At 35.7% G+C, this 16,088-nt stretch overlaps 1 protein-coding gene across 2 annotated transcripts in view; it reads right to left on the minus strand.

Annotated features, from left to right (window-relative positions):
• The window catches only part of LOC123676090 (monocarboxylate transporter 2), a 57,054-nt gene that overhangs the window by 12,541 nt on the left and 28,425 nt on the right, over nt 1-16,088 (minus strand). Inside the window, exon 2 of one of the 2 annotated variants that reach the window (XM_045611784.1) lies at nt 10,628-10,908. The exons of the other annotated variant lie outside the window; for it this stretch is intronic. Coding sequence (XP_045467740.1) covers nt 10,628-10,753 — 126 coding nt within the window. The 5' untranslated portion in view covers nt 10,754-10,908. The remainder of the gene's footprint in view (nt 1-10,627; nt 10,909-16,088) is intronic. 2 annotated transcript variants of the gene reach the window in all.

Here is a 16,088-nt window from a genome sequence, read left to right on the forward strand (position 1 = left end):
CAAACAATAGTGTGATATTCAATTTTCTACTATGAACAGTTTGGAAAATTTGATTTTTTCCAGGAAGGTCCAAATTTTCTCATTTTTAAACAGTCATAAGTAGAAAAATACATTTTTAAAAAAATATCTGATCACATATTCTTAATCTACGCCCTAGTATCAATTCTTGAAGTGGCTTTGGCCGTAATAGGTGAAAATTATTCGTCACATAACCCTCAAATAAAAACGTTTTCAAACATCAAGTTGCGATCTAAAACATACTGAGGTTTCAAGGGCGTAGCTTACGCCCAGGAGAAGTTGCAGCCTCGGGAATATCATCAATTTTTTTTTTCGAAAATTTCAGATTTTTACCTCTTATTTCTGAAATGATGTACTGATCACCCAACTGCAAGCATTTTCGTGATCTACATAGTCGAATCAATCAATAAAATGATACAATATTCCCATGAAGAACTTTTATTTTTTTTCAATTTTCTAAGGAAAATTTTACGAAAATTTTTGGACAAAAAATTTTTCAGGTGAGATCGAAATTCGGTTAATCAGAGATTGTCAATTTTGGCACCGCTCACCGATTCTTCGTAGAGCTCACGATTATGGGGAAATTTGAACTCGAAGTTTGGGGCAAAATTGAATTTCCCCCCAAAAATCGTTACATCTCCTGAATTATTCGTCACAGACTCCTCAAATAAAAAGTTTTTCAAACATAAAGTTCCGATCTAAAACATACTGAGGTTTCAGGGGCGTAGCTTACGTTCAGGAGAAGTTGCAGCCTCAGGAATATTATCAATTTTTTCTCGAAAATTCCGATTTTTACCTATAATTTCTGACATAATGTACTGATCGCCCAACTGCAAGCATTTTCGTGAATTTCCTAGTCGAAAAAATCAATAAAATGATCCCCATGAAGGAATTTTTCAATTTTCTAAAATGAGAAAATTTGGACCTGGAAAAGTCATATTTTCCAAACTGTTCAGAGTAGAAGATTGAATGTTACCCTATTGGATTCACAAAAGAATAATCTATCTGTAAAGAAATCAACAATTGTCGAGGATCCGACAACGTCATCTTACCATGTTGGGAACATTATACTCTATGGAAATAACCTTTTCGCATAAAGAAAACTGTGGAATAGATTGTCAGGTTTCCTCAGTGAAGTGTTGTGATGGAAATGCTCATGAAAAGAAATCGTAATTTCCTGAAATCTACGTTCTAGGGAAAAACGAGCCATCAAAACGTATTTCAATCAGGGCAAAGCCGTCAGAAATAAATTCCTCATCGGTAAAACGACTTCTACCGAACCCAGTGGAGCGAAATAATCGTTTTTCCTACGAAGATGACGATCGGTGTCGAAACCGGAGGAAAGTTTGAATTTTTATCGCCCACAGGCGATATGTACTACGAGATTCACTGATTTATATCCGGGGACATGTTAACTCCTCTTTTATGTGCCTTTTCGAGCCATTTCGCCGACAACAAGGCCTCAATTAGGACAATAAAACGGAAAAAATTGCGACCGACAAATGGAGAGGAAAACAGTCAGCTTGGCCATAAAGGATAAATTGGTCATCGCCTGTCGCCTCTGCGATTTTATTCTGTTTTTTCGGCGTTTTCTGATTTAGGGGCTGTTACCCCCATTTGGGAATTTGAGACCGCCGGAGAAGATGCTTTGATAGCAATTTATGGCTGGTGATGAAAGTCTTGCAAAATGTGAAGGAAAAGTTACCACGAAGTGGTTTTGTAGGATCAGAAAATTTTTCCAAATAATTAGGAATTCACGGCTTGAGACTTGAAATACAAGCTACTTGACTTGAGCTTGACTTGAAATCAACTCAAGTACAAGTCAAGTATTTATTTATCCAGTAGTTGACTTGATATTGAAAAACTACTACATGACCTGCACTTGAGTTGATTTCAAGTGAAGCTCAAGTGACTCACTTGACTTGGAATCAACCCAAGTTCAAGTCAATTAGTAGTTTTTCAATGTCAAGTCAAGTATTTATTTATCAAGTACTTGACTTAATATTGGACAACTACTACTTGACTTGAACTTGGGTGGATTTTAAGTCAAGCTCAAGTCATGTAGCTTGAATATCAAGTTAAGCCGTGAATCCCTAATAATCATTAATTTGAGGATTGACAAAAGAAAAAATAGACCAGAGCCCTTATCAGTCTCGGAGTTGAAATCCAGTGGTTTCAGAAAACATTAAAAAAGCCCACAAAATGGTTTTGAGTGATAGCAAATAGAGGTTGCGTGAGATAGCAGTAAAGTTGAAGATATCAGAAGGCAGTGTATTCACTATTTTGTAGTCACAAATTCCATTTCTACCCGAATTTATTTCTAATTATATCCCACCTCCCAAATCCTAGAACTGCCAGGTTAAAGTAATACATATTGAACACTGAGTATAACTAGAGGGGGTAATACATAATAGTCAAGTAAACCTTTATGGATTAATATTTTCCTTCAATCTAATAAACGTGCCAACGAGATTTGGCGTTCGGAATGGAGTTCTTGTAACGTCTTCAACAATAGTCTTACCATTGATCCTTCATAGGAAGTTCCAGGTTTCATTATTTCTAATTTTGGTGTTTTTTGAATCGACTTAGGACTGGTCGTGGTCGTTGCAATAGTATGCTCTTCAAATGCCATTCTATTGAAAGCCCAATATGTGATTGTGGCGTAGAAGAAACCATTGACTACTTGATGAATCCTTTTTATAAATTTCATGGTGCTTTCCAAGCTATCCATCCAGTTTCAGATTCTTTTTTAGAATGGGTAGCTAACTTCGAATCAATATAATGTAAACTATAATATTTTTCACTCCTTTCTGTTTATTTTCTTTTTGTTTTCAAATTCAATTATAATATATGCGTCGTCAACTTTTGGCCCATACGTTGAAATGTATGATGCCCTGTTCACATATCTCGACCTCTGCTATTATTGAGATTTATCTACACAAGTTGACAATTTTTTGTGTTGCTCTTCCTCAAGACATTATATTTATTGCTATCATACGAGTAGACCTTTCTGTGACAAAACAGCGAATAAAAAAACCATTTCGTGTAATTTGCACTTTTATCCTCGACCTTTTATTCACATCTTTGTCCTCCCCCTGTTTTCCCCTATCTTTTCATGGAAAAAACCCATTGATTCCATCGAAATAGATCAAACGGCCTAATACCTAACCTCGACAGTCCTCTAACCCTAAGGTTTCCTGTGGTTGACACGGAAATCCCTAGTAAATCCAGCTCCTCGTCCATAATTCTTCCGAAATGTATTAGTTTGGGGATTGCGGGATGAATTTCAGGCTCCCATCTTCCGGTTGTGCCTATTTTAAATTCAGAATACCTGAATAATGCCAACATAAATCTTTTGGGATAAGTTTCAACAACTCGCAGTTCTTATCTGACGACACTGGATACACTATTCTCGATTAAATCCTGGGTTATTTTTGTGGCAGAGGAAAATGTTTGTTGAGAAGTTGTTCAATTCGATTGCAGTTGAGTGGATTGTCTAAAGGAGGAAAAGATGATGGTTATAAGATGATGAGAAGATGTGTACAAAAGGTTATTGAATGGAACTGGACCAAACTTGGATGGAAATTTAATTAAATTGATATTTGCTATTTCTAAAATTAAAAAAATTTGAGTAGTATTAATCGACACTGGTAATACTTTTCTATTTTCATGGTCAAACAAAATACGGGTATTCTATGTTTGTTGAGAAGTTGTATAGTTCGATTAAGTGGAGTGGATGAAACTGGAGCATACTTGGATAAGAATTGACCTGATTAAAATAACGGGTGTTTTTTTTTCGAGGTATATAACTTTAAGTTGGCATTACTATATTCAAGATGGCGATCGATTTAACAGCTGTCAAGTGATTTATTCTCAGTTTGGTTTTGCAATTCATCATGAAAAGACTCACGCCTGAACAACGCTTGCAAATAGTGCAATTTTATTTCGAAAATAATGGTTCTGTGCGGAATACGTGTCGCGCACTACGTCCATTTTATTTTGTTTAGCGATGAAGCGCACTTCTGGTTGAATGGCTACGTCAACAAACAAAACTGCCGCATTTGGAGTGAAGCTAATCCTCAAGTGAATGTCGAAACACCGTTACATCCAGAAAAACTGACTGTTTGGTGCGCTTTATGGGCTGGTGGAATCATCGGTCCGTACTTCCTCAAAAACGATGATGGCCAGAATGTTACAGTCAATGGTGATCGGTATAGAGCCATGATTACTAACTTTTTCATTCCTGAATTGAACAACCATGATGTCCAGGAGCTGTGGTTCCAACAAGACGGCGCAACATGTCACACAGCTCGTGCCACAACCGATTTATTGAAAGACAACTTTGGTGACCGCCTAATTTCACGTTTTGGACCTGTGAATTGGCCTCCAAGATCTTTTGATTTAACACCGCTAGACTACTTTCTTTGGGGCTATGTAAAGTCATTGGTCTATGCGGATAAGCCACAAACCATTGACCATTTGGAAGACAACATTCGCCGTGTTATTGCCGATATACGGCCACAAATGTTGGAAAAAGTCATCGAAAATTAGACGTCCAGATTGGACTGCATCCGAGCCAGCCGTGGTGGTCATATGCCAGAAATCATAATTAAAATGTAATGCCACAAGATTATCTTGCGGATCTATAAAACTCATTTCGATCGAATATTCCATCGTTGTTTTATTGCAATTTAAAGTTCTATAGCTCTAAAAAAAACACCCTTTATATTCGTAGAAATAAGTGGGTCAACGCCACTGGACCTAATAATTTCAATCTAGTGAGGGTTAAATAAACGCCTTATTACTTCGAATAACTGTACAAAATTTCAATGATTTCAAAATATTAATATTATTTTATTAATACCGTTTTTTTCAACGCCCTGCATCTAAGAAAAGAAGCGACTCCAACCAAAAACATCTTTATACGATTTTTTTCGAAACGACCTCACGAATCATTTCTGAGTCACGTACTGTACTTGGTGAACGTTTGTAAGCGCTAAGTTGCTTGGTTTACGAATTCTAACCTCTGAATGGCATCTTAGGGTTCCAATTCTTGCATCAATTGAATTTCGAAGAGTGGAGCTTTAGATCTTTGTACAAAATCCGGTGTAGCGATAATCTATGCACATTTGAAGCACTTTCATGCTTTCGAATGGAGAGATCGGGATCATCACGAACAGACCCAATAACTCATTCCATGATCTCTTCCATTCTCAATAACCTTTGGTTTTTCTAGTGTTACCCGGTCTCCTTAAACTTTTCAACCCATTTTTCAATGATAAATCGCATTAGTTGAGTGAAAGAAACCTCGAATATTGGAGAAAATTCTTCGCGCTATAGTCGCAGAATAACTATTTTCTCAAATTCGCGTACGAACAACGCGCAAACCGTTCCCGAGACAGGCTCCATAGCTACTAAATTCCCAACAGCCAAGTTATCGATTGCAATATTTTTCGTTGCATTCAGGCAGTAAGCTTTCTTTTGAGACACCTTGTATAGATAATGCTTTTGTGTTCTGTTGCTCTGTGTTTACCGCCCACATTCTCTGATATGTTAATCAAATGTATTCTATGAGAGCATTGACAAATTCAAACAGTATCTAATGTGGACCTAATACATATCATCAATTCTTCTGCCCACTAATAACAATGTGCAGAAGTTATTACAGTTTCAGGAATGTTTATACGTATTTTTCTTCTCGTTATCTCGATTTAGGAGATGAGGAACTCAGGGACATGAAGAAATGATCTATTATTTTTTCAGACTATGTTTTCTTACTACTTGTCCGGTTTATCATCGTCAATGAAGTATTTTTAATTTTTTCATTATTGTATACACCTATAATTGAGTCTCGGACGGTTGGATGTATTTCTGAATAAATGAATAAATGAATATGCCGAGTCAGTTGAATATCCAAAATACAATTCCATGTTCCCTCACTCTTCATTAGTCGAATTTCCATTTACTCCACCCAGAATGTGGATCACCACATAATTCTAACAGATCCACCTGTCAACCTCAGAGGGCCGAGTAATTTTTCATGCTAGGGGTTTGAAATTCCCCCTGCAGAGTCTGAATCGTCGGTTTTCATCCTGGCTGACACAAGAAAACGACACCATTCGTGAGATTGAAGGAGGACAGAGACTCTGGGAACTGTCTACGACCATCAAGGAAATTAGTTTACGAAAGAAACTTAATCAGGCCAAGCATTCGTAATTATTCTGTGGTTTTGATGGACGGCAGACATAGAAATGGGCTGGAAGGTCTTCGGGTTGGTTTTAATTGCAGAACTGCGATGGCATTCTTGGAATACTCGATTTTGTATGAAATTCTATGGATGTTTACATTCGAGTGGATATATTCGAGATGTCTAGAGATACTGGAGTGCCAACTGATTCTTGGAAATCTTTAAGATGAAACTGGCGACTCGTACAGGGGACAGTTTCCTTGGATTTTAAGGAAAATTCCGGTAATTCACTTGATTTTTTATAGGGTCTTTAAGTCTTCTAAAGTATATTATCAAAAGACACAAAATTTGTATTGAAACTGAAAAAGTTTTTAAAGGGTGTTTTTTTTCGAGGTATATAACTTTAAGTTGGCATTTCTGTTCAAGATGGCGACTGATTTAACAGCTGTCAAGTGATTTATTTTCAGTTTGGTTTGGCAATTCATCATGAATTGACTCGCGCCTGAACAACGCTTGCAAATAGTGCAATTTCATTTCGAAAATAATGGTTCTGTGCGGAACACCTATCGCGCACTACGTCCATTTTATTTTGTTTAGCGATGAAGCGCACTTCTGGTTGAATGGCTACGTCAACAAACAAAACTGCCGCATTTGGAGTGAAGCTAATACTCAAGTGTATGTCGAAACACCGTTACATCCAGAAAAACTGACTTTTTGGTGCGCTTTATGGGCTGGTGGAATCATTGGTCCGTACTTCTTCAAAAACGATGATGGCCAGAACGTTACAGTCAATGGTGATCGGTATAGAGCCATGATTACTAACTTTTTCATTCCTGAATTGCACAACCATGATGTCCAGGAGCTGTGGTTCCCACAAGACGGCGCAACATGTCACACAGCTCGTGCCTCAATCGATTTATTGAAAGACACGTTTGGTGAACGCCTAATTTCATGTTTTGGACCTGTGAATTGGCCTCCAAGATCTTGTGATTTAACACCGCTAGACTACTTTCTGTGGGGCTATGTAAAGTCATTGGTCTATGCGGATGAGCCACAAACCCTTGACCATTTGGAAGACAATATTCGCCGTGTAATTGCCGATATAAGGCCATAAATGTTGGAAAAAGTCATCGAAAATTAGACGTCCAAATTGGATTACATCCGAGCCAGCCGTGGTGGTCATATGTCAGAAATCATATTTAAAATGTAATGCCACAAGATTATCTTGCGGATAAATAAAATTCATGTCAATCGAATAATCCATCGTTGTTTTATTGCAATTTAAAGTTCTATAGCTCTAAAAAAACACCCTTTATAACTTAATCAATAATTTCTGCTATTAGTGCGTCAACGTTTCGAGAGTTCCTTGTAAATCTGTGCTTTCATATAGCTCTAGCGAAAGAAGTCTAACGGAGTCAAATAACAGGGTCGAGAAGGCCGATTCACGTCACCGAATCTTGGAAACTCTGTATACAGTAATTGTAAAGTTTCTATGTCAGAATTTCTGTTGAAATCACATATCCTTACTACCGATATTTTTCAGTTTTGGCATTAAAAAGTTGATACTACTACTAGGACTCTGTAAATTGCGTGATATAGCACAAAATGATACATAATCCTATTACGTAAAACTCGGGTTGTTTTCACCCCTTGTTCAACGCTCGAAACAAAGCCTTGGGCATCGATACAACTTGTCCCAAAACGCCCAGAATAGGGAAATTGAGGGGGAAAACCCTCGGATCGATTAAAATCTTCGACAAGACACAAAGTTGGGAAAACTTTGGAAATACGCAAGATACTTGATCGTGAGTGAATAGCCTTCAATAGATAGGGGTGGGAAAGTTCCATTCACTTTTGTTTTCAGGGAAAGTGATACTGTCGAACAATATCTTATCGGAAAAGGGGAGGATCAACAAAGTCGGGCTGCATCAGTGGCGTAGAAAAACTAGTTTGTCTGTCTGGTCCTCGACAAGACTGTAATTATGGTTGTTGATGATTGTTTGCTCGGAATTTCTGTAAGTTATCGGTTCATTTGTTTCCTCGACCATTGAATTCAACGGCGATTGGCTAAGGGACGTTAACGTCCAGACACTGCAGAGGTAATCGCGATCAGTGGAGAAAATTATATTTACGAGGTTTTTTTATTGAGTATAAGCTTAGGGATATATTGATTTGGGATGATGAAAAATTCGAGTGGTAATTTCGATTATAATGAATACTTTACTGAATTCTGAACCATTTGACTTTTGAATGTTGAAAATCCAAAATTCTTTCTCAAAATTATGATTCTCATCTTCTTTCGAATGCAGAAAAACCTTTTGAACAATCTGTATTTCCATTCAGTTCTATGATCGGCATATAACCTAATATCTGTCAAGTTCACATCAAATGTTAACGTCCCATTAACCTATTAATAAAGGGTGTTTTTTATAGAGCTATAGAACTTTAAATTGCAATAAGACAACGATGGATTATTTGATTGACATGAATCTTGTGGCATTACATTTTAAATATGATTTCTGGCATATGACCGCCACGGCTGGCTCGGATGTAGTCCAATCTGAAAGTCCAATTTTCGATGACTTTTTTCAACATTTGTGTCAGTATATCGGAAATAACACGGCGAATGTTCCAAATGGTAAAGGGTTTTTGGCTTATCCGCATAGACCAATGACTTTACATAGCCCCACAGAAAGTATTCTAGCGGTGTTAAATCACAAGATCTTGGAGGCCAATTCACAGGTCCAAAACTTGAAATGAGGCGGTCACCAAACGTGTCTTTCAATAAATCGATTGTGGCACGAGCTGTGTGACATGTTGCGCCGTCTTGTTGGAACCACAGCTCCTAGACATCATGGTTGTTCAATTCAGGAATGAAAAAGTTAGGAATCATGGCTTTATACCGATCACCATCGACTGTAACGTTCTGGCCATCATCGTTTTTGAAGAAGTACGGACCAATGATTCCACCAGCCCATAAAGCGCACCAAACAGTCAGTTTTTCTAGATGTAACGGTGTTTCGACATACACTTGAGGATTAGCTTCACTCCAAATGCGGCAGTTTTGTTTGTTGACGTGGCCATTCAACCAGAAGTGCACTTCATCGCTAATGGACGTAGTGCGCGATACGTATTCCGCACAGAACCATTATTTTCGGAATAAAATTGCACTATTTGCAAGCGTTGTTCAGGCGTGAGTCTATTCATGATGAATTGCCAAACCAAACTGAGAATAAATCACTTGACAGCTGTTAAATCGGTCGCCATCTTGAACAGTAATGCCAACTTAAAGTTGTATACCTCGAAAAAAACACCCGTTAAATACCACCTGATGTCTACTGTCAGATATCTGATATAGGGTTTTCCAATTTTAGGATATGTATTTCAAATCAAAACGAAAATTCAATAGAATAGAATTTCGTTTTTGAACTATTACGAATTATAATTGAAAGTAACGAAACAACAACGAAAACTGTGAGAACTGAGAATTGATTTCTCATTGCCTAAGAAATCCCTAGATCTCAATACTGGCGTATAAATCCAGAATGAGACGTTAATAGTCTTCTCAGCATGACTTTAATCAGATACCGATCTAAAATTACCTAATTCAAATATTGAAAGCAAACATCCCATTCAATCTGAATATTTTAACAGGTTAGACACCGTTGAAGTTGTACACCAATTGGATTGATGGTTGTTCCTATGCATAATTTCGATGTAAATAGCATGAAGACTAATGCTTCAACACATCATCTCATCTAACATTCATTAAACTAGTTCCCTAGCAAATATTTTTCATCATTCATATATTATTATATACAAATAAATCCATTATCTATTCATTGAGGTTACTGGCTATTAGAAGTCAAGCAATCTAGTTTCAACATTTTTCACCAGTTCAATTTGTATCTATCGAAAACAGCTGTGTCCCAACAATTCGATTTTTGAGAGCGCCATAAGAAGGAAGTACTAAAATTAAGTTGTTATAAAGTTGAACAGAGGAAACATAAAACTGTCGTAACATTTTACGATATCAAGTTGGGACGGATGTGCTCACTGAATAGATATTCTGATTTAAGGAGCATCGTTCAGTATTTGAATATGTTATGTTTTTTCTTTTTGCGAAAATACGAACAACTCGTATAGTTTGATTCGTTTACTTCTATTCTTCAGAACTCATAATCTATGGATTTCCATAGAATTTTGACAGTTCAGAATTTATTTGAACAAGTTCTATGCTTTTATTTGGCGTATATTGTCAAGCCATAGATATTCACAGTAACGAATGAAGGAAAACAAATATCGGAATAAATCATGCATGAGTTTTCAGAATAGGCAATAATCTCTGGCCTAAAATACTCAATGAATATTTCTTCTTCTTCCTAAAGTATGGCGCTCTCTGGACCTGAAGGGTAAACAAACCCCATAATAGCTTCCCAAGCCAGAATCATGGTGAGACAGCTGCGGCAAAGAACGACTTCTCGATAGGTTACTCCTTCTAGGTCTGTCAGCATCACTGATTGACAGATCTTCGTCTGTGATAGGCATCCCCACTAGCCTTGTCTATGACCCTGATGTTGTCGGTATGATATCCAGGAGAGTGATATAACATGACTCTACATTTTGGTGGCCACCATGACGAGATAGGTTTTTTTTTGGACAGCCAATTAGTTCAGGTGATGTGAGGATACATTTTGGCAGATCTGTAAAGAGTATACGACATTGATGGAGGTGATATTCGAAATTGCGATACATCAGTTTGGTTTTTGCGATTTAGCTTGTTGTTTCCCTGCTGGAAGCTACCTTTAAAAGTCTAATTAATGATTCAATTTAATTCAATAAGTTATGTACAGGGTGAGTCTTGAAGTTGCATATTAATGCAACCACAGGTTGGTTTTTGCAGTTTGGGTTGTTGTTTCTCTGCTAGGAGCTTCATGTTGAAGATACTCAAGGTTCAATGATATGAAATCAGGGGGAAAACTATCTCTATCTCTACGAACAATATAAATATTATGCTGAAAGCCTTCAGCATAATATTGAAGCTGTTATGTGAAATGTTTTTCGTCTGTTAGGTGTAATTGATATACTCGCTCTGCTCGCCGAAGGGGCTCCGCCCCTTGGACCCCGTCACTATGCCGGTAGATCCTTCACTGGGTATCCCTCTAGAAAATAAAAGATTTTTTTCGGAAACCTTGTATCGTTAGCTGATTTCAGACGATTCACTCGGTATACTATGCTGATTCTAGGGTGGAATTCTATATGATTTTTTTTCCTAGAACATACCGTTTTGCCCTTGCTCACATGAAAATATTTGATGCAAATAACTTTCCATGACGACAAATCAAGGGCGGTCCTGGCCTTAAATTTTGAGGGGGTTCGCCGTTATGAGCTTCGAGTATTTCTATGGGACCAAATCCCAGATTATACCGATATCAAGCCTTACCTCTCAAAAATATTTATATTTAGATATTCATATGAATATTTATATAAGGCGTACAACTTTGCGTCCGCCGTTTTGCAATAGATGGCTGTAACGGTAAGTGGTAGTAGAAATAAATATATCGTAGATGTCATACAATAAGTTTAGCTATTTGTGAACATAACGCCATTGACATGTTAGTCGATTTGTGTCTGCATCATAAAGTTATTCACGATCAACCATGTTAGCTTACGAGCCAAATTCTCGTCATTTGCGGGAGGTTTCAATTTTCTACTAAAATATATAGTCAGAACGATATTGGTGGAAGAACGTACCAACGATATTGTTTATGTTTAGGTTTACTTATTTTCTGGTACATCAGTAAAATGGCTTGTTCCGTTTGATTAAATAAATAAAGAAATAGATGAGTGGTTTCAACGCTTCAAGAATGGTGATTTTGATGTCGAAGACCAGCATCGCTGTGAAAGAGAGAAGTTTTTTGAAGATGCAGAATTGGAGGCAATAATTGATCAAGACTCATGTCAAACGCAACAATAATTGTAGGATCAATAGGAGTGTCACTAAAAGCCATTTCAAAACGCCTGAAAGTCATAGGAATGACTCAGAAACAAGGAAATTGGGTGCGGTACGAGTTAAAGCCGCGAGGTGTTTGAACGACGTTTATTTACTTGTGAACAGCTGCTTGCAAGACAAAGACGGAAGGGGTTTCTGCATCGGATTGGGACTGGAGACGAAAAATGGATTCATAACGATAATCCCAAGCGCATAAAATCATGAGGATATCCTGACAATGCTTCCACATCGACGGCCAAACCGAATATTCACGGTTCTAAGGTCATGCTCAGTATTTGGTGGGACCAGCTCGGCGTAGTGTATTATGACTGAAAGAATCACAGGCGATCGTTATCGAACGCAATTAATGCGTTTGTACCGAGCATTGAAAAACAAACCGTCGCAATACAACAAGAGAGAAGATGAATTGATTTTAATGCATGACAATGCTCGACCCCATGTTGCGAAAGTAGTCAAGATATACTTGGAAACGTTAAAATGGGAATTCCTACCCCACAACCCTACCCGACGTATTCTCCAGACGTTGCTCCCACGGACTATCACTTGTTTCAATTAATAGCACACGGCCTGGCTGACCAACACTTCCGATCTTATGAAGAAGTAAAAACTTGAATCGATTCGTGGATCGCTTCAAAAGATGACCAGTTTTTTCAATTCGTACGCTGTCCGAAAGATGGGAGAAAGTAGTGACCAGCGATGGGCAATACTTTGAATTATAAATGTATAACCAGTTTTTTACAATAAAGCCTCGAATTTCGCAAAAAAAGTTGTACCCTTATGTATTTGTTGTATTATAATACCATTATTTACTTATCAGGGTTTCAACCATTCAGGTAGAAATTTAAAAAAAATTACATTGTTTAATAAGAAAAAAAGAAGACAATTGGCAACTACATCACAAAATCTAATTTGGTCTTTAAAACTTTGAACCCTTTGAAAACCTTGTAATCACGGCGTCCTCGTCAACATCAATGTCCCTATAAATGTTCAGGAGGACAAAATACTTCATAAAAATGGAAGCAAACTACTGAATCTTATTATTATCCTCTATGATAGAAAAACTTTATTCAAATCAACAGAATTTTCTCACACCAAAATATCACAGCGATATATATCGATATTTTACTCTTACATATTTCGATAGTGTCAGAAAATATCGATACAATATATAGATATCGATTATCGATAGTTTTCTGACCTTTGCCCATCCCTAGTGTGGATTTGCCGAACGCAGTCATAACCATAAACAAAGATTTCTCTATGATCATAATTGTCAGTCACACGCATGTCTTAAAATTTTGTTGAAATATAAATCGTATATTGTATTCTTTAATAATGAATAAAAAATAACCGATATCAACCAAATTCTCAGATCTCATTTTTCCAGAAATGGCAATTTCTTTCTTTGAAGCATTTGGGAGAAATGAATAATCAAAATGTGAGCGTCAGTCTTTCAAGAAAGTTATTCATGCTTATAGGTTTGTAAAAAATTTTTAGAGAATATTGAATAATAATATAATCCCAACATTAAGATTTTAAATTAGCACATTTCTTCTTTATAGAGACATGTATGATGCATAAGTCCAAATTTAATTGATGATTGGGTGGGAAAAATTGACAAAAAAAGTTTATGTTTGTTAGTTAAGTTGTAATCCTTTTTATGGTCCTTTTTTTGTTTATTTAATAGTTACAATAGACAATTATTAGCATATTTTTCTCTGAATTTCAACTTTGAAAGAAAATTTGTCGTTTTATGTCTTGCCGATGAAAATATTGATATTCTTGTAAGTCAATTCAAAATGAATAATAGATATATTTTAAGGGCTATCATTCCATTAGATATTTACTTGTGGGCCCTAAAATGAAGTTACATTTATTCAATTGACTCATTAATAGAAATACTACCTGAAATAAAGAAATTGCATTCAATGTTTATTTTCAGTTTTGACAAATATTGAATGAATTTACATAATCGTTCGATAAGATCTATGAAAAGACCTACAGTGAGATTTTTGTTTTAGGAATATTCAGTATAGCTGTAATAAACAAACTAAAAAGAGGCAGAATGAATAATAGATCTACCTTTCGGATACCCATATCTGAGAAATCAGGTTATAAGAAGTCCCTCATTTCCAAGGTTTATCAATACATTTTTCAGTTGAGCAGCAAATTATTCTTCTATTCCATATTTTGTGAAGAAATACAATATAATTGCAACAATTTGAAGGACCTATTGGAAATTCCTGACGAACTAAGGAGTTTTTTAGTATCTGAAGATTGTATTGATGCTATGTTATAGAACGAGACTTGTGGCTCTGGGTTTTACTCAGAAGTGAATTAAACAGGGCAATTTATGTCCTATATAGTAAATAAAATTTTGATAGATAAAAGTTTCAAAAGATCAACAATTGATCATAGTATTTACATAAATCAAAAAATAACTGGCTTACTATTGTTGCATTGTACATGGATGACTTTTTTGTTTTAACTAATGTTAATTCTGAATGAATTTTCTGATAGAAAATTTTATGATAAAGAAATTAGGGGAAGCTAAAAAATGATTAGGGATGAATATTACTAGAAATTATGGAAAAGGTAGTAAAGCTATCGATTATATTCTTCAAATATGTATTGCAATAATTCAACATGTCTGATTGTGAACATCTGAAAACTAAATTGAATTTTGATTCAACAAAAGAGAGTTGTAATGATGAACCATATAAGAAATTAATAGGTTTATTAATATCTTCAGCAGTATTAACTAGTCCTGATATAGCATACTCTGTTAATTTCTTGAGTCAATTTAATAATTATCTCATTGTTGAACACTGGAAAAGTGCAAAACTCATTTCAAGATACAAAGATCATTGTTCAATTTTTACTTCAGTCAAAAGGAACTGAGTATTTGAAATCGGTACTAAAATTGTATCGGCCAATACTATTGACCCATATGGGTCAATAACTACATTGACTTGATTTTTTCAAATGTTAACTTTGGATCTGAATCAATGAATAATTTAATTCTTACCAAAATGAAAAGCAATGAATAAATCAGTAGGATAGCATTTTTGAAATGGCCATATAGCACCTATTCCTATAACGATTAAAAGATTGGAAACTTTAGTGAACAAATAGGTAGGTATCAACATTTTTATACAAATTTGATCATTCATTCATGACATGGAAATTTTCAATAAATAGTTGCTTTTTAAAGTATTTTATACCTTCATTGAATTGCTGGAAAATTGATACCAATTTCGAAAGTGACTGCCATGTTAAATTCTTCATATACTGAATGATCCTTCAAAATTTATTTCTGTCTTAACATTTTGACTAGTATTTCAACTGATATATTCCATACGTCATTGAAATCAATATCTTCAAAGTACTATTCGAAAGACTTATAATGGAATTTAGAAAAATATGTCTTTCTCAATTTCATAGTCATATATGATATGATGCATAAGTCCAAATTTAATTAATTCACATCTAAAGTGAATGTTATTTTTAGAAATATTCAGTATAGCTATAATAAACCAACTAAAAAGAGACATAATGAATAGACTTGCCTTTCAAATACCCATGGCCTATGTTACCTCATAAGCAATTACCTACAATATCTTATCTTGGTGAAACCTTTTTGAGAAATCAGGTGATAAGTTTGAGAGTCTCCAATTTCCAAGGCTTATTAATACATGTTTCAGTTGAGCGGAATATAATATAACGGTATATATAGTTGAAATTATTAGTATGAAAGATTTGACTTATTCATTATAAATTCAACAGCACTGCACTCAAATTCTTCAAAAACGGAGTGGTCACTTATATTTTTGCACTCCTCTGTCGTAAAGGTGTATATTTTAGATATTC

Source organism: Harmonia axyridis, chromosome 3 (genome assembly GCF_914767665.1).
Source record: "Harmonia axyridis chromosome 3, icHarAxyr1.1, whole genome shotgun sequence".
NCBI lineage: Eukaryota > Metazoa > Arthropoda > Insecta > Coleoptera > Coccinellidae > Harmonia > Harmonia axyridis.